General features: G+C 36.8%; 1 protein-coding gene across 1 annotated transcript in view; it reads left to right on the top strand.

Annotated features, from left to right (window-relative positions):
• The window catches only part of Ctr9 (RNA polymerase-associated protein Ctr9), a 340,468-nt gene that overhangs the window by 102,470 nt on the left and 218,328 nt on the right, over positions 1-19,670 (top strand). Inside the window, exon 8 of the mRNA XM_090393725.1 lies at positions 10,347-10,463. Coding sequence (XP_090249851.1) covers positions 10,347-10,463 — 117 coding nt within the window. The remainder of the gene's footprint in view (positions 1-10,346; positions 10,464-19,670) is intronic.

The raw sequence follows: 19,670 nt of genomic DNA, 5'->3' as shown, positions 1-19,670 counted from the left end.
TTATGTAATTCAAAAATTTCTCATAAGTTTGCTTTTTTATGACCTAATGCTAAATTAATTAATTTGTTCCATCCACAAAGGCCTTTCTACTGTTTTTGATTAGAGATTAACAATTTACTTTAGCTCAACATAACAGAATTTTGAATGAGAGGAAAATCAAGTTAACTCTTACAGTCTTTGTATGTTTCAGACTTCAACATATGCTATTACAACAGCATATGATTTCATTACAATTGTATATGTAGTATGGCAAATAAATTTTCATTATTTACCAATGTACCATCGACATTAAACCCTTCACTATTAAAGTCAAGTGTTTCTGTCACATTTCCCATGTGGCATACTTGAATTATACAAATTCACCATACACTAAGGTTATTTTTCATCATCTAATTCTTGATATGTGCCTTCAAGAGGGTACAGGATTCTATAATGGTACTACATAATGAAGTTTACAGTATTATTAACTTCTTATAATAGAAGTTAATAATACTGTAAACTTCATTACAGTATTCCTTCAAATTTTTCTGTTATCTGATTAATTTGAAGGAAAATATGATGTCTACTATTCCTAGACATCATAATAAAGAAAAAAGAAAATAACAGTGTCAACTTATCAGTTTATAGAAAACCAACAAATACAGGACGTTATCTTTGCCATCACACCACATCTCCCAAAAACTCAGCTTCATATGCTAAAGAAAAGAGCTATACAATTCACCACAGACCATAATGATCTAGAAGAATTAAATAAAATATCAAATGATCTACTCCTAAATTTGCTACCCTAGAGGACTTGTTAATAAGATTCTCTTCTCTGATATACCACAAAGACAACGTGATGACACCCAAACAGCAAAGCTATGGATAAGATTCGAAGTCTGTGAGAGCAGGGTGTTTATATATAAGAGGAAGAAAGTGGGTGAAAGAACAGAATCCTGAGGTACTCCTGCATTGGTGGGGAAAATCTGAGGAGAGGAAACTGTCCACCATGACACACAGTGAGTGACCAGTGAGAAAGTTGGTGATCTAGTTGCAAAGTGTGGAAGACAGACCATTGGATGGCAGTTTGTTAAGTAGGTCCCTGCGCCAAACTCAATCAAAAGCCTGTGAAATGTTGAGGGTAACCACATGAGTTTCTCCAGATTTCTCCATGGCTTGAGTCCATAGGTGGGTGGTGAAGGTGAGAAGATCAGCTGTAGATAGCAAGTGGCAGAATCCATATTGCTGATCACTGATTGCTTGGTATGTCTCTAGATGGATCAAGAGTTGGTTGTTGATGACCTTCTCCATAATTTTAGAGAGAACAGTTGGAAAAGAGCAATTGGATGGTAGTTCGTTGGTTAGCTTTTGTCACTTTTCTTTAAGTTCGGCTGGATGTGGACCTGTTTCTACGTTGTCAGGTAGATGCCAGTTGAATAGGATAGATTGAAGATGTGATACAGGATATGTGTTAGTTTTGCAGCACAATTTTTTAACACAATAGATGGAATACCATCAGGACCAGATGCCTTGTTTGTGTTCAGGTTGTTAAGGATTCTTCGGATTTATTTTTGTTGGAAGACAGGGAGACATGAAGGAAGAGAAGAGTGATGCAAGTAAGCTTGCCTTGTCTTTTGGTGAGGTGACTACATTACCATCTGGATGTGGCCTTGACAAGGGACCAGAAGGGGTGACTGTCATTTGGGCAGGAAGCAAGTTTGCAGCATTTGGTCCCTTTCAAAGTCTGACTTGGACTCGGTGATGATTCTTTTACAACTGTTGTTGGCTGCAGTATAGGCAGAGAGGGCTTCTGGAGTTTTAGTCTTGAGCCAATAGTGGTAAGCAGAGGTTTTTTCTTTTACAGCATTGGCAAACTTTTTTGACAACCAAGGCTTGGATGGTGGCTCAGAGTTTGGACTGGAATAGGGGATGAAAGCCTTCATTCCTGTGAGGATGATTTCTGTTATTTGGTCTGAGCAGGTGTTTGGATCAGGAGAACTGAAGTAGTTGGACCATGGGAAGGAGGAATAGAAGTCACAGAGGTCCTACCATTTGGTACCCTTGTAGTGCCAAAGCATATGAAAATGACAGATTGATTTGGTAGAGAAATTTTGAGCCAATCAGATCATATAGTGAGTATTCAAGGATTTGCAGTCTCTGGCATGGTGTGTCCGTTCTCATGAATGAGACTGTGAACTGGTGGGTGTAGGTTGTTCTGCAGCAAAAGACTTGTATGAGATTGTGGTCCAAGTTTCCAAGAGGAAAACTGACAGCCACAGTATACCTGGAAGGGAAGTTTGTTAGAAAGAGGTCAAATGTGTTGGCAAATTGGAGGGGTTATGTGGTATTCTGGTGGGAGGATTGATGATCTGAGATAGGTCATTACTGATGGCAAATGCCTCAGCATCCCCGCCTGCTTGATTGGTGACACTGGAGAAGGGGAGCCAATATTAGTTGTGGACATTGACGTCCCCAAGAAGGATGACCTCACTGTTGGGGTACTTAGACTGCAGAATGTCCAGCTTTAGAGAGAGAGAGAGAGAAGAAAGTTGAAGAGATCAGAGATGTTGATGGTGTTTGGAGAGCAATAGAAAGAGCATGTGAAAATGGCAGATTGATTTGGTAAAGAAATTTTGAGCCAAAGCAGATCAAATAGTGGGGATTCAAGTCCCTGGCATAGTATGTCCATTCTCACGAATGCACAAGTGCCACCCTTGTGGCGGAAAGAGCTATATACTGTGTAGTTTGGGCAATTGAGGTGTACAGTGGCTGATTCTGGTTTAGATGACTGTAGGTGTTGGTGCACATCATTTATATAATTTTTTTTTTTTTTTTGCAAGAATTAGTGTTGGTGGGTTGTTTGGTTGGATTCTGTTGCCTTTTATGATTTTTGCTGTTTATTGTAAAACTATTTTGTGTGGGAGAATTTTTGAGATCCACAGTAAAAATGCATATCTTTCGGTTGTGGTTCATTGTGTTTTGGTGAGGAAGAGATAAAAAGGAAGTGGGGCATGCAGTGAGAGGTGACAGAATCGCTAACATACTGTGCACATAGAGGGGGAGTCGGCCTCCTGTCCATATGTAGCCTTGACAGCTCCTCCTGCAGCCTCTCTCTCTCCAGTCAACAACTGGCACAATGCAGGATTTTCTGCTAGCTGATTGGGAAACCTCCAGGTTTGTTACTATATACAGTAACAGTTTTACCTGCAGAATAGTTTTACTGCTGTGACATCGAATGGGGGAGGTTCTGGGCCCCCTACAATGAGATTGGCATGTCTTTGATGGTATCACTTTCACTGCATGTGGGAAGAGTGGGGGAGGGACAGAAACCAGAACCCTTGCTCTAGCGACCAAACATGTCCAGCCACTTCTGATATCTAATAAACAAGGTGGTGGTATTTCACCTGGTGATGAAAGACATTTACCACTTAGAAGTTAAGTTGGCAGTTCCTACAACTAGAGTGGCAGCAATGCTCACCAGGTTCTCTAGAGCCCTGGTTGTGGAAACATCCCCACCTTTCAGCTATACTACTGGAAGGTGGGGATGATTTGACTGCGAGAGGCTACATACGAGGGTGATCTGAAAAGTTCTCGGCCTCGACCATAGATGGCAACACTATTGGCAAGATTTTTTTTTTTTTTTCTTCTAAGTTGGTACATCTGTCATAAGCATCCATGTGAAATTGCAAGTCATTCTATCAAATAGTTTTTTAAATACAGCTATCTGAAGCAAAAGTGTTGTCTATATCCCTTGAAATGGATAAAATTGAGTATTGTGCGGTTATAAAATTCTTTGTAAAAGAAGGTTTAACGCCAAAAGAAATTCATTCAAAGTTCGTAAAAGTTTTTGGACTCTCTTCTCCTTCGTTTTCGACAGTTAAGAAATGGGCTGCCGAGTTTGGCAGAAGCCTCATGAAGTAATGAACTCAGCTTGCCTTGTAAATACAACTAGGTTCTGAACATGGTGTCATGATGTGGGGCATGTTCTGTTGGTAAGGAACAGGTTCCTTGCCATTGCTGGAAGATCAAGTGTCCTACATGGCTGTACCAGCCTTGAAGATGATCCACGTAAAGGATATCCGAAAAGTAACAAAACCAGAAATCCTTACCAACAGAACATGCCACTTGGCATTGCTGGAAGATCAAGTGTCCTACGTGGCCGTACCAGCCGTGAAGTACCACATGAAGGACGTCCGAAAAGTAACAACACCAGAAATCCTTACCAACAGAACATGCCCCTTGGCATTGCTGGAAGATCAAGTGTCCTACGTGGCCATACCAGCCTTGAAGATGATCCACGTGAAGGACGTCCGAAAAGTAACAACACCAGAAATCATTGTTCAAGTGCACAATATGGTATTGGATGACTAGCGAGTCAAAGTGCGTGAAATTGCTGAGACTATAGGCATTTCAAAAGGACGTGCAGGATATATTTTGCATGAAGAATTGCAAATGAAAAAGCTTTCGCAAGATGGGTGCTGCATTTGCTCACAGCAGATCAAAAACGCACTCGAATGAAAATCTCTGAACAGTGCTTGGAGCGTTTTAACAAGAATAAAACTGATTTTGTGCATCGATTTATTACTATGGATGAGACTTGGCTTCACCATTACACATCAGAATCCAAACAATAGTCAAAAGACAGAAGCTGGTTGTTCAGTGCCAAAGAAGACAAAGTCGATTCCATCAGCAGGAAACATCATGGCATCTGTGTTTTGGGATGCTAAAGGCATTTTGTCTATTAATTATCCTGAAAAGGGTAAAACAATAACCAGGGAATATTATTCCAATCTTTTAACTAGACTAGATGAAAAAATTCATGAAAAAAGACCCAGTTTGCTGAAGAAAAAATCATCTTTCATCAGGACAATGCACCTGCCCACAAAGGTGTTTTGGCAATGGGAAAATTAAGGGCTCTGCACTATGAATTGTTGGAACATCCATCCTATTCCGCAGATTTGGCTCCCTCTGACTTCTATCTCTTCCCAAAACTAAAACCCTTCCTCACTGGTCAGCAGTTTTCTTCGAAGAAAAAAAGGTGATTGCAGCTATAGAGGGGTATTTTGCAGATCTCACTGAGAACCACTCCAGGAACGGGATAATGGTACTGGAACATCGCTGAAATAAATGTGTTAGTCTTAAGGGAGATTATGTCAAAAAAATAAAAATAATTTCAGCTCAGCTCAGCTAACGCCATTTTATTCCCGTATACGGGAGTAGGCGAGGCCATTTAGCCCTATCTAACTTTTGGAGACTGAGTGGGCAGTTCAATCTTCACTGGTACCCAATCAGAGATAGATGGCCCAAGGCTATCACTAATTAAGCGGTACGCAGTGAAGAGAGATGGCTCAAATGTGCCGCCATCTCGTGGTCCCTAACACAAAATATTTAATGTGTGAAATAATGTGGGTTCTACGGTTGATTTTCTTGAGTTTACAGGATGAAAAACCCGAGTTTCCGGGAGGAAAAACCCGCTTGCCCGTGCCAGAGATCGACTAACTCGGGAACCGGTCGAAAAAAGGCTTAGAAAAATTTCCTCTAGTCGCCGACTAGACTCGAAACCAAGTCTTCCTTCATGCGGCCAAGCGCCGTGGTATGCAAACGCCACATCCACTGAGCTACACAGGCTCTTAAAAATAATTTTGAAATTATAAATCTGAAAACTTTTCAGACCACCCTCGTATATTGTGCATCGACAGTTATTTAGTATCTCTAATTAGAGTTTATAGGATGGCATGTAATTCCTTTCCTACTAGAGTAATTAATTGCACCATTGATAATACACATACATGGAGATCCAACGCAATTAATATTGTGTTGGACCTTCTTCAGCCTAAATTACAGCACATAATGCAGTTTGGCATAAATTTCCACAAAGTGTTGGATTGTATCTATGTCTACAACATACCAGGCATTCCCCATACAGACAATCTTTAACTGACTCAGATTTGATGGAAGAGGACTTCACTCCCAGATATGCTTTTCTAACATGTCCCATACATTCACATTGGGTTCAGATCTGGGCTTTGTGGTAGGTCCAGGGAAGATGGCAGAAATCACTGTCATACTCTCCGAGCCACTGCTGAACAATACTTATGTAATGGACAGTAGTGTTATTGTCCATGAAAAACTGTCACCTGCTAGATAAAAAATTCAACATTGCAGGATGGATTTGATTGACAACAACATTAAGATATTCCTTGGAGGACACTCGATCTTCCAGCAATGCCAAGGGACCTGTTCCTTACTAACAGAACATGCCCCACATAATGACACCATGTCCAGAACCTAATTGTGTTTACAAGGCAAGCTGAGTTCATTACTTCATGAGGCTTCTGCCAAACTCTCTGGCTACTGTCGGTACAGAAAGTGTACCATGACTTATGGGACCACATGACTTCTTTCCCATGTCCAGTCATGGTGTTCTTGACACCACTGTAGACGAACTTTATGGTTCTTCACAGAAATCAATGGTTTCTGTATAGGCATTCGACTGATACTGATTCTCTTCAATTCCCTATGCATAGGTCAATGAGATGTGGTTCGGGAACAGCCTTCATTAAATGCTTTGGTCAGTTGCTGCACACAGAAAGTTCTATTTGCCTGTATAAGCTTTCTCAGATGACAGCAAATCCCATTCCTGACAAATTATCTTAGGTCCACAGTTCTCTTGAACAAGTAATGTGGGTTATTTTTCCACTGATTAAACATCCAGGCTATCTTACCAATTGAGGAAACCAGTCAGCTCTGCTGTTTTCAAAATCATAGCTCCACCCAGACGGGTACCCAGAATAAGCCCTTTATTGAACTCGGAAAGATCCTTTGTTGTTCTTATTGTGATCAATGCTACTGATCACTGACCAACAGCATTTTTAATAGTGGTCTAGAACATGTGGCATATATGCTGCATAAGTGATGTTTATGTATATTTGTATAAAGGTATCTAATTCAGTGACCGGTATTGTGTACCATAGCTGTAAAGTTCACTGCATTATCTAGTAGCTGGTTAGTGAAATAATAATTTTAAAGCTGTACCCTCAGAAATAAATGTTCAATCTTGCTCTGATGTCCAATATGACCCTGAGAACATTGCTAATATTCTGTGCTCTATTGTAGGTCTTTGCTTGGGAATACAAACATGGATCTAATCCTTAGCCTCATGGGTAGACTGAAGATTAGATAATGTAGGAACCTTACTGTATAAAGTAAACACAGACACCCATGCATAGAAACTTGTTTCCAACCTTATGGTGCTTATATCACAAGTTAAGACACTTTCCTTTGTGGGAGGGGGGGGGGGTAAATGTCACCTCTTGATTCCCAGCTACATCAGTTCACTCTTAGGTGGTTCTGTTAGGTTAATGCATGGGCTGAGGGATTCATATCCAAATGCTAGTAACAGACTCAACAATATGTGAAGACTCAGGCAGAATATTTGGTTACTGGATTTCACCAAAGTTTGTTGCACTCCATGTCATTGTCACCTGAATATGAGTACTATCCACATTTTAGACTTCTGAGGTTTAGTCTTATGCTGCACTCATGCAATTTCTCTTGACTATTTTGAGAAATATGTCTTCAGTTCCCCTTTTGATTCAAAGTTGCTTGGCATCGTTTTCCTCATTTGCTGTTCATCAGAATTAGCATTAGTAGTTCCTTGGCTGTCTCTAAATCTCTTAAAACATGCATTAAAACAGATATTCAGTATTCTTGCATATTTAACTTCATACCCACAGAAGCAATGTAGTTTGCTTCTTTTGGAATAGTATGGACCTTGTATAGGTCTAACATGCTAGGCTTACCACTGGGGAAAAAAAAATTAAGGGCTAATCCTTTGGTCCACTTATTTTGATATTGTTCATATCATATAGTTGAAAGCATAGTATTGATTACTATTAAAGTAGTTATTTTTAGTTTATGCAGAAGTTAACTTGTCATTTCTGCCTGATATTGGCTAACTCAGCTCCACTTGCATGTGTGGGTGGGTGGTATGAACTGCAAAAAAAGTATTGGTAGCCAAAACACCTCATTTTGTACTTGTTCACTTTTATTTATAACTGTGATTCCTTTTTTTTGAGTCTTTTAATTTGTAATTATTCCATCTATTCCAGTGGAGCCACATAATTTCATAAACAGTCAACTAATGAAGATCTCCAGTGATTATCACTCATTTATAAGGTAACTTGAAAGCTCAAAGGCTTATCTACTGATATTTATCTGAATCCTACTCACGAAAGGTTTTTAATTGTCTAATAATAATGTATAGTACTATAGGTTTACCGTTTGTAGCACTGTGAAGCTTAGGTTTAGTAATCTGGAAATCTTGCTCAGGAAACCAAACAACAAACTGTTTCAAGCCCACTTTGGATTTCGTATAAGCAGGGTGGTAGTCTTAACTGTGCAGTGAAATTCAACTATCACTTGGATGTCCCTGTCTTCAGTGAGATTTGAACCCACAGTCTGTGGATTGGAGACCAGAGATGTTATTCACTTGTGCTTGGATTAGTATATATTTTTAGGAATATATAATTTCAAATTTTAGACTTATTTTAGTTTAGACTGAGTGCTGTCTTTTACTGTTACATACCAGGCAGCGGCACGCCAACCATATGTGCAATGTGTGCGATGCACACAGGCACCAGGATAGTAAAGGCGCCAAAGAGGAGGAAATACTTTAAAAAAAACTTTTTTTTTTAAAGTGATTTTTTATTGGAGGGGGGCAGCAACTTAAGTTTTGCACACAGGCGCCGGACACTACTGGTGTGCCCCTGATACCAGGACCATGGTTTTCTCACTAAAGATGATTGCGACCGCTGCTGTTGAAATGTTTTATATACATACATCCTCTGTCCAAAAAGAAACTGAACTTTTCGAAAATAGAAGAAATTAGTAGTGCCACCTGTTGTATCTTTTTGTTGTTGAAAGCGGCAACCTTCATTAGTGTTGTGTCAACTGTTTATGACATTTGTTTCCTTAGAAGCCGAGTTATAGTGCCAAGAGTGACAGTGTGTTTTGATTAACGGTCAGAAAATGAGTTTCAAACAGAGCTGCAATTGACTTTTGTGTTATACTTGGTAAAAATTTTACCGAAATGCATCAAATGCTTCAAAAAGCGTACCGTAATGATCCCATACTCAAGTTTATGAGTGATTTAAGCGATTTCAACATGGTCGTGATATGCTTGAGGACAACGAAAAGCCAGGCCATCCAAAAACTGGACTGAGTGAAGTTAACATCCAAAAAGTGTGTGATTTCATCAAAGAAAACCTGAAATCATCCATCAGATTGATTGAAGATGAATTGGGGATTCCAAAATCAACTGTGCAAAACATTTTGACCATGAGTTTGGGCCTTCGTAAATTGAATTCATGATTTGTTCCCCACAAGTTGACTGATGACCAAAAAATGTATCGAATTGAACACTGCAAGGACTTCATTAAAATCGCTTGTAAGGACTCAAACTTCCTTGAAACAATTGTTACTAGTGAAGAAACGTGGTGTTTTGAGTATGAGCCTGAAACATAGCACCAGTGTGCTGAGTGGAGACCCCTCAGAAGAGGGGCATCTAAAAAAAAAGTCGCTTGGAGAAGTCAAAAGTAAAGACAATGTTGATTTGTTTTTACGATTCCAAGGACATTATTCACAAACAATTCATTCTGCCTGGCCAAACGGTCAATGGTAAGTTTTATCTCGAAGTTTTGAAGTGATTGATAGCGAGAATTCATCACGTACGGCATGAATATCATGATGCAGGCAGCTGTTCACTTTTGCACAATAATATGCCTTCTCATCGTTCGAACATTGTGAGACAGTTTTCGAGCAAAAACCAAATTTGGGTGTTGGATCACTCGCCGTATCCACCTGATTTAGCACTCTGCGACTTCTTTTTCTTCCCCCAACTTCATTTGCCGATGAAAGGAAAGCAATATGACACCATTGAAAACGTTCAAGGAGCAGTCACCACGACCCTCAACAGTATCCCAAAAACTGATATAAAAAACTCATTTAATGAATTAATTGACCATGCCAAACTCTGTATCAAAACTGAGGGAGAGTATATTGATTGAAATAAATGATTTGAATAATTATAATTGGCATGTGTTTTATTTTCTATCAAAAGTTTGGTTTCTTTTTGGACAGAGGGTGTTTGTATTACTAGAGTGTGTGTGTGTGTTTCAAAGTATTTACAAGCAGACATTCAATATGAAATGAACAGTACTTCTATTATGAGTACCACCATATTATTATTATTGTATTTTAACTAGTACTTTCATATTCCATTTTAACTTACCATTTAAACATATAATTAAATCTTTTTTCAATATTTATATGTAACAATGTAGTGCTTATAATAATCATTTCAGGCTGCTCAGTGTTTTGAGAAGGTTCTTAAGGCTCAACCTGGCAACTATGAGACTATGAAGATTTTGGGATCTCTGTATGCACACTCTACAAGTCAATCTAAGCGTGATCAAGCAAAGGTAATGTAATCACAATTCCATATATAAAATCTCTATAAAATTAATATAAGATTCTAATTTTGAAAATCAGTGATTGTGTGCTGGCTAGTGATCTAGTTCTACAGACAGTATGGCAAGAAATCTTGCCATATTGTCTGTAGAACAGCAACTGAGTGATGAAATAGACTTTGACAATGTCATCAATGATTTTGCTAATGGAAAAGTAAGAAAAATAACATTTTAGAATGTTGGAATTAAAGTTGTACTTCTAAAATAAACATAGTGTTTTAATTTATTTTCTTATAAGTATTTTTGCTGTGTGTTGAGAGGGGCAGCAAACTCAGGGACTGCCCTGGGCAGCAAAAGCTCTAGCTACACCACTGCATATATTAGATTCATGGGTAGACTGAGGTTTAGGTAATCCAGGAATCCTACTATAACCAACACAGACATCATCCATGCACAGAAGAATTTGAACCTGTGGACTATAAATTGAAAAGTTGTAAAACCATCCACTTGTTCATCCAGGCTGGTTTATATTACTTAAGTATATAAGCATATGTATATAAGTATATAAGCATATGTCAGCTCTTTGCTTTATGCGGATGATGTTATACTTCTAAATAAATCCGCTACAAGTCTGCAAGATTCTCTGACTAAATTGAATAGCTGTTGTAATAGATATGGTATGAAGGTCAGCAATAAAAAGACAAAGACAATGAAAATAGGCAGAATCATTGAAAATGTCAACTGTGTTGTGAATGGAGAACCTGTGGAACAAGTAAAACATTTCAGCTACTTAGGCACAATTTTTACTGAAGATGGTAAACTAAATATAGAAATAGACAACAGAATCAGCAAAGCTGGTATGGTGGGAAGTCAATTGAATAAATTCATATGGAATAAGAAAGAAATTAGTCGGAACACTAAATTAGCTGTATACAAGACTGTGTTCAAACCAATTTTAACTTATGGATCTGAGAGCTGGGTCAGAAGTAAAACACTTGACCAAAGACTAGAGACCGCAGATATGAGAGTCCTGAGAAAGATTAGAGGCGTGAACAGATGGCATCAATGGCAATATCATATTAAAAATGAGGATATTAGGAAAGAACTTGACATTGTCAGCATCCAGGAATGCGTTAGCAGAGCTAATCTCAGATGGTATGGTCACTTAAATAGAATGGGAGAGGAAAGATTAGCAAAACAAGTGTTCTCTGCCAGGTTGGCAGGAAAACGACGCAGAGGAAGACCAAGATATAGGTGGATTGATACGGTACAAAGTGCCTTAGACGATAGATAAGATCTGATAATGTTGGAGTCTTGACAAGTAACAGACTGATTTGGAGGAAAATTGTAGATAGGAAGTTAGTAATGATGTAATTTTTTCATGTAGTACTGTCATATCCTGCACACCCCTTGAGGGTACATGGCAGGAATTTGATGATGATGATGATGATAAGCATCAGTTTTAGAACAGTGGCTAAGGTTTAATGAATAATATGCAGGCTGTTGGAGACACAATCTGAATGTGCTTTAATACAATGATAGTAAATTATAATATGAAAATAACAAAGTTTATATAATATTAGGAGCCAACTGATAACGTCAGAAAATCCTAAAGGATAATTAAATTATTTTGTTTTATCTTTTGTATTTGTACACAGCCAGTGCTCATAAAATTGTTATCATCAAAGTAAAATAAAGTTATTGCCATTACAACATGTGTAAAGATATGCACAACATGATGAGATTTCCAATGGAATATATATTAACGGGATTATGATACAAGAAACTGATGAGGCTAGGGATTTTGGCGTTATTGTAGGTAGGAATTTGAAGTTCAAAGGTCACATAGCAAATATTTACAAATACAACTCAGAGGATAATTGCAATGTTGAAATGAACCTTAACATCTAAGGATAAGGTAGTCATTTTGCCTCTTTTCAAGGACTTGATAAGAGCTGCTACGTGCAGATTTGGTCTTCTGAGTTGGGAGAAAATAAAAAAGCTCTGAAAACAGTGCAAAGAAGAGCTCTAAAGATTATATTTGAATGTATATTACAGGGAAAGATTGAGAGTATGTGGACTGCAGGAGAAAGAGGATTGATATAATAGAGGTATACAAACTTCTGATGAAATTGTTCAGCATTTGAAACATGGTGAGGGAATATGCTGAGCATCTATGGAAGTTTGTTTGCAATTTAGAAAGTTGTAATAGCTAGATTTTTCTCTCACAGAGCAGTGAATGAGTGATTGGAACAGTTTGCCTCTTGAGATGGTGAGTGCATCTGTTGGAATGAATTTAAAAGAAGGTATGACAGCCAGTTTGTGTGATGTAGCCTCATTCAATGATTCGTGAGTTCCTGGAGGTCTCTGATAATAATAACGAGTATTTGTAATGATCTGCATTCTCCTGTTGCCATAAAAAAATTAAAAAAAAAACATTTACGACATAAAACATGAAACAGAATTGGCATTGTATAAATAAAACTGATGATTAATCTGTACAACTAAACGATATCATATTGGTATCTCTTAGAGATGGAAAGAGAGTTACAGGAAGACCAAAGAGATGGTGAGAGGATGAGATTAAAGAGATGGCAAAAATTCAGTTGCATAGAAAGGCTCAAGATAGGAATGAATGGAGGACTTTTGGAGAGGTCTTCATCCAGCAGCAGAAAATGGCTAATGATGATACTGGTATGATCATCTACTGGTACAATATGACCACAGCTGTTTTTGCACCATAAAACATCAAACAAACAGTGAGACTGTAATTATCATTCTGTTCAAGTTAATTTGGTGAATAGTTGTTGAAAGTATTTTCACTGGATTATACTATAAATTAAAGAGCCAAGAAATTATATTCTTGGTTTAATCCTTTATCTAAGTGTAAGCAAACAAAGTTTGCAGATGAAGTACGTTCGTGACTAGGCTACTTGTATATAGAGGCTAATGACTCCACATGAATTTCCTTAGTATCCCATAATGCAAAGCATACATAGATTACTAAGGAAATTGATGTGAAGTCGTTAGCCTCTATGTACAAGTAGCCCAGATGTGAAGGTACTTGGCATGCAAACTTTGTTTTCTTACACTTGGATAAACTAAGAGTAGTATGAAGATTATATTTTAGCCCTTTGGCTACTTTACAGATTATATGTAAAGCATGGGAATAGTTCTGTTATGATCTCTTATGTTGCTGGAGGAGGCACAGCATTTTTATATTTTACAGAGGTTGCAATCTTTGGTTAAAAAAGCGTGGCATAGATAACCAAGTAGCAAGCTCTATAAACTCAACAACTGTAAACTACTTTAAATTCAGCCACAGAGGATACCATTTTACAGTTTTAAAAGTTTGAATTCTTTCCACAGTTATTTGATTGTTGGTACTTTATATTATGTGACAAGTGCAACATGAATTTAAAATTTAAAGTGCAACATGAATGTAAATCAGCACCTAAACCTAAATACTCATTTACTAATTCTGCATGAAGATGATATAGCACACAAGGCTAAACAGTACAGTAAGTGGAAGCTTTGTTTATCCTGAGAACTTAATTCTCCTTAAAAGGTGCAGGGACAATGGAATTATACCTGCCTGTGTTAAGTTTAAAACAAAATTTCACTTCTAAGGCTCTCTACATCTACAGACACTCCAGCTTTGCTTTGTGAACAAATTGCTGCTACTTGTGCTAAATTATTTACTATTAATACAGCTATTAGCTCTCTTCAAGTTGAATTCTCCATTCTCAACCCTGAACTATTGAGTATTTTGTCTGATATTTCAGAGAAATCTGCACCTAAAGAATTTCAGAAGATTAAAGATAAACATATTAAAAAAATGTAATAATGTTGTGTCCCAATTTATGATTATTATTCTATCTAGTGAAATTCTGCTTGTCTATATTCAACTTTTATCTATGTACGAGATATCACCCAAAAATACAAATATTTAAGCTATTTCTCCCCTTAGTATCCCTAATATTTATATTATACTGCGCCTTTTGGGACATTTAGTTTGAGATATTAAATACAAAAACAAGGAGCAATTACTAAAATATGTCTGAATGTGAAACAGTATTGCAGTCGTGACACTTTATCTCGTTTTTTAACACATTAATTTCCCGCATGATTAGGTTCATGTGTTTTTCAAGTGGTGCATTGGGCAGCAATTTCAGACAACTGTTTTATCAATGAACAAAGGTTTATTAAACTCATTAGCATGGTACAATTCAATTTCTAATATAATTCAATTGAATACTAAGAAAACATTTACAAATTAACATTAACTTATCACGAGTAATTTGGCTATGTTCCTATATGGGTATTGTGATCATGCCGCCATAACAAATTCAACTCATACAATCATATGTATAATCCCAGATCTAATTAACACATTAGTTAACCCTATATTAGTCTGAATATGCTATATGCTGTAGCACCTGGACATATGTGATCAACTCATTCTATTTAACTATTTAAAACTATGTAGATTAAATTATCCCTTCACTGTGTTAACACATACATTTGACATTTTAAACTTTCCTATAAGTTACAATACACATGCATAAATCTCAGGACACATAATTACTTATATAATATTAATATTAACAAGCATACTCTCATTATAATCAGTCATGTACTAAAGTCCTAGTATAATTTTCCTTAGTCTCTTCAACAGTTCAGTAATAGAATAATGATTACAATTACAGATGATTTTCAGTTAACATGAGATTTTTTTACAGTACCTTTTTCTCTTGAGTTTTCTATATTGGCCTCTACCTTTTTTCCGATTATTCTATCCTGGTATGATCTCTCTTATAATCTGTTACTCCTAAGTTTTTTTGGCATTAAACTGTGCTTACGCGATCTTAACTTTTCGTTCTTGAATTAAGGACACACTTTGAATCATCTATACAGTGGCTGTGAAACTCATCACGTAGACACCGACTTCTTTACAGATTTCCTTTTCACTGGATGATGAAACACATAGATAATACCTTCTTTCCTTTAGCTAAATGGCATTCCTCATTTCTTACCATAGGAAATATGGAATCGAAATCCCGCTCACTTTTGTTTCCTTGTTGTGACGACGGAGATTAACTCCAATTCTGCCACTCAGGAAAACCACATGAAACCTATACGAAAAAACTCGTGAAGAAACTATCCCGGGAAAAAAGCCTCGTGGGTGGGGTTTCTAACCCTTTTATACCTTGATCCCTACCGGCACCTTCTTTAATTTCTTTTCTCCGCCCCTTACTGGATTCGACTTCACCAACCAATTAGGGTGGCGTTCTTCTGCCAAACATCCTGAGGTCGACGAACATGCGACTCACACGTGACGATGTCTAAATCTGGGAATTGACCCTGAGCGATAGTCTATTGTATTTCTTTTGCTAGCCTCTAAATAAACCCCCCCTTCCAAATTTTCTAAGAATTTACTTAATATTTTAATCTCTAGCCTCTCACATACAATTCCTTATGACTAATCCTTTCTGTCTTACTTAGCTAATTTTTTTCATATCACAACTGTAATATTCCTTCTTTTATTAGTTAGTTCAAAAAACACACTTTTTGTTATATATTTTACTTGGATGCAAGAATATTTTTCTTTCTTTAAATAATTTGTGTATTAGCTTTTATACAGGGGTTTTATTTTATTTTCTCTTCAAGTTACACCATGATAACTGAAAATTCCACATGGTAAAGGTATCAGGGTGTAACAATAATCTTTGCAGTTCTTCTCTACCACTTGTAGTCAGCCACTGCAAGTTGTCGTTAACTTATTGTCAAAAATCCATGAAACAGCTGTTAGTGTGCTTAGCCTTGGTTACAACTTTGTAGTTGCACCTCGGCAAATTTCTAGTTTAAAAATCATGTGACATATAGAGCGTGGCACACATAACTAACCTATGAGCCTGTTGCCAGCAGCATTAGGCTGTGCGTAGCTAACATCTTATCATAAATGCTGCTGCCAAAATGAAATCTCTCTAACAGCCAGCTCCATGCTGTATGTAAAGTCCACAAAGATAACAACATATTTATTACTAGAGTTGACAAAAGTGATGCTACTGTTGTCCTCAATTTCAGTGGTTATAAAAGAAAAATGAATGTTCTACTTAGAGACTGACCACTTATAAACCACTAGATTATGATCCTACTAAGTCACAGAAAAAAAAAAAAGCTTCTATAAATGTTACATCTTGGGCTCCTGAAGTTGTTCAAAATCTTAAACCTTTTAGTCTACAAACATCTACAAACATGCACCACTCTTTCAGCTTATTAATTTCTTTAAAATTTAAAACTATTATTTGTTTCATATTATGAAACTTGAAACTTTGTTTCTATATTTAAAAACAAATTTTCATTTCTGGAGCTAAATTCTATTTAAAGACAATATTCCATGAATTTCATACACCCATTTTTCTGAATGGATGTATTGTTTGTCATATTTCTAATTTGATCAACTCTTACATTTTGATATTCTAATGCATTTTAAACCCTAAATGTTCTATATCATGGTTTTCTTTTTTGGTCAGTCTCATTTCCGGCTCTTGTTTCGGTAATCTTTCATCTCTCATTCTGTTTCTAAGATCTTATCATTTAGAACAACTTGGCTTAAGTATTCATCATCATTTTCATATACTTAACAAGAAGTTATATTCTTGTTTTACACAAATATAAACAGATAAGGTTTAAACTTAAAGAAAGATCTAAGCGTATCGTTGTAGTTAGAAGTGCCTTAAAGACTGAAATGATCAGATCCGACAATATTGGAGTTCTCATAGATAAGACTAATTTGGAGTAAGATTATCAACAATGAGAATTATTGTTGATAATGATGACCTCTGGAATAAGAATTTTTTCTTGTTTTATTTGTGTTCTCTCCACATAAATCTGTTTACATTTTTATGTTGAAACACGCTGCTATTAATGATTAGTTCATGTTCTATGTAGAAATTAACAAGTAATTGCCATTATTATTAGCCCTGACCTTTTCTCTAACATTTTCAAAAAAAAAAAAATTGTATATTCTGGATTGGCTTGGATAAGTGGGTGGCTAATGCACAGGTATAAGAAAGTGGTATGTAGGTGATGTGAATCTGCCAGATTAAAGGCAATAGTTGTTTTCTCCATGGGGTCAGTCCTTGGATCATTGTCATTTAATCTATACATTAGTGATATTGGATAGGGCCTCACAGGAGATCTTCAGTTGTTTGCTGATGATTCAAAGATAGGCAGAGCAATCAGAGATGTTACTGACATATGGCATTTACAGGATGATTTGAATAGGCTGGAAGTGTGGCAATATGGAAGTGTGTCAGTTCAATTCAATGTTAGTAGGTATGAAGTCATGCACTTTGGCATGATTAGTTAATCAGTCTCATATTATATTGATGGGAGTATGCTAGAAGAAACTGATCAGGCTAGGGATGTTATAGTTTTAATAGATAGGAAGTTGAAGTTCAATGGCTATATAGCAAATACAACTCAGAGGACACTTGCAATGTTGAAACAAACATTGGCATATGGAAGTCATTTTGCCTCTTTACAAGGCCTTGATACAACTACACCTGGACTACTGTACACAGATTTGGAATATCTCCTTGTTTCCAAAGGGATAAAGCAGCTGTGGTAAGGCTGCAAAGAGGAGTTACAAAGATATTGGGATTATGGAATGTAGATTACATTCCATAATCCCAATTATGGAATATAACGATATCATTTATAATGTAAACGGTATTCCATACCGTTTACATTATAAATGATATCGGTTAATAAATTTTTTTATTATTTGGAAAGTTGATAGAGGACAAGTGGGCATCAATGGAAGTTAAGTTTGTGTGCTGTTAAGGAGTAAGAGCTAATTTTTCTCTCAAAGAACCATGAGTGAGTGAGTGGAACAGTTTCCCTGTTGAAGTAGTGAGTTCTTCTTGTGTAAATGAGTTTAAGAGGAGGTATGATAGCTGGTGTGGATGATTTGCCTCTCTCAATGAGTTCTTGACTCCCTGGAGGTCTAATAATAATATGCGGGATATATTTCGTACTCTACTGTTTTAATATCAAACAAAAACTGAGTTTTCCTTTTTTCTTTATATCACCTGTCCTCGCTTTCATATCAGAACTTTTCATTGCACCATGGACACAAATGTCATGTTATTCAGTTTCCCAGTTTGAAATCTGTCTTCTTAGTAGTAGTATATTGAAAATATTTCTCTAATTTTGCTGCTGGCTCCCTATCTATTCTATTGGTGCTTTTTATACTGATGGTACCTATCTTCATAAGGCACAATCAATATAAGGTTTGAGTATTTGACTTTTAACTCCCCCTACACATACACACACCAGTGTGTGTGTGTGTGTGTGTGTGTGTGCGCGCGCGTGTGTGTGTGTGTGTGCGTGCGCGGGCGGGCGGGCACTGGTTCCCTGTCAAAAACAGTAAGGCCTGAATTAGCATGAATCAGTCATGTTTTACTATCATAATGTATTCATATTTTAAGTCAGTATAGAACACATTCATTGATTCTACTCCCAAATTGCCAGCCCATCCTCATTCATTTAGCATTCAAGTGAATGACTAGTTGGGTAGTGCTTCTGGGTTATGTAGAAGTTCTCTCTTGTTAAGCAGCTCCTAACTTTTAAATGGGATGCAATAATAATGTTAAAAATCCTGTGACAGACTGAGTCAGAAGGCTTTCAACATATACAGTATTCTTTGATACAGCACAAAGTCAGACATGTTTAATCTGCACCTCCTTTTAAACTATGGCTGTAAGGATTGAGTTACAAGCCATACAACTTACAACTGCTTCAAAAGAGTTAAGTGACAGTAATTTATGTGGCTGTTTGATGTCAGCATTGGACTCATCATCTGATAACATTAGTATTATTAAAATAACTAAACCCTGGCTTTATTGGTCGTAAAGATTTAATGCTATTAGTCACTTACTAGTTTCGCCAAATAATCTAGTGGCTTCACTTGGCTTTTGATGGACATACAAATAAATATACAACACAAAAAGCATTATTTATGAATCAATACATTACTAAAAAATACTGAATGAGTAGGAACCGTTACACAAGTACAACAGAAACACGTGGGGTGTGGATGCTGGCACATAGTCAGTCATTCAGCAGGTGTGTCTGATAGTTAGCAGAGAAATTAAACTTTGCTGTGTGTAGAGATCTAATAAGTTTTTAACTAAGTAATTTAAGGAAATT

The sequence above is a fragment of the Typopeltis vanoorti genome, chromosome 6, assembly GCF_054136105.1.
Source record: "Typopeltis vanoorti isolate ZY-2024b chromosome 6, IOZ_Tvanoo_1.0, whole genome shotgun sequence".
Taxonomy (NCBI): Eukaryota; Metazoa; Arthropoda; class Arachnida; order Uropygi; family Thelyphonidae; genus Typopeltis; species Typopeltis vanoorti.
Note: the sequence above shows the minus strand (reverse complement) of the source record. Positions and strands in the feature narration are given on the sequence as shown.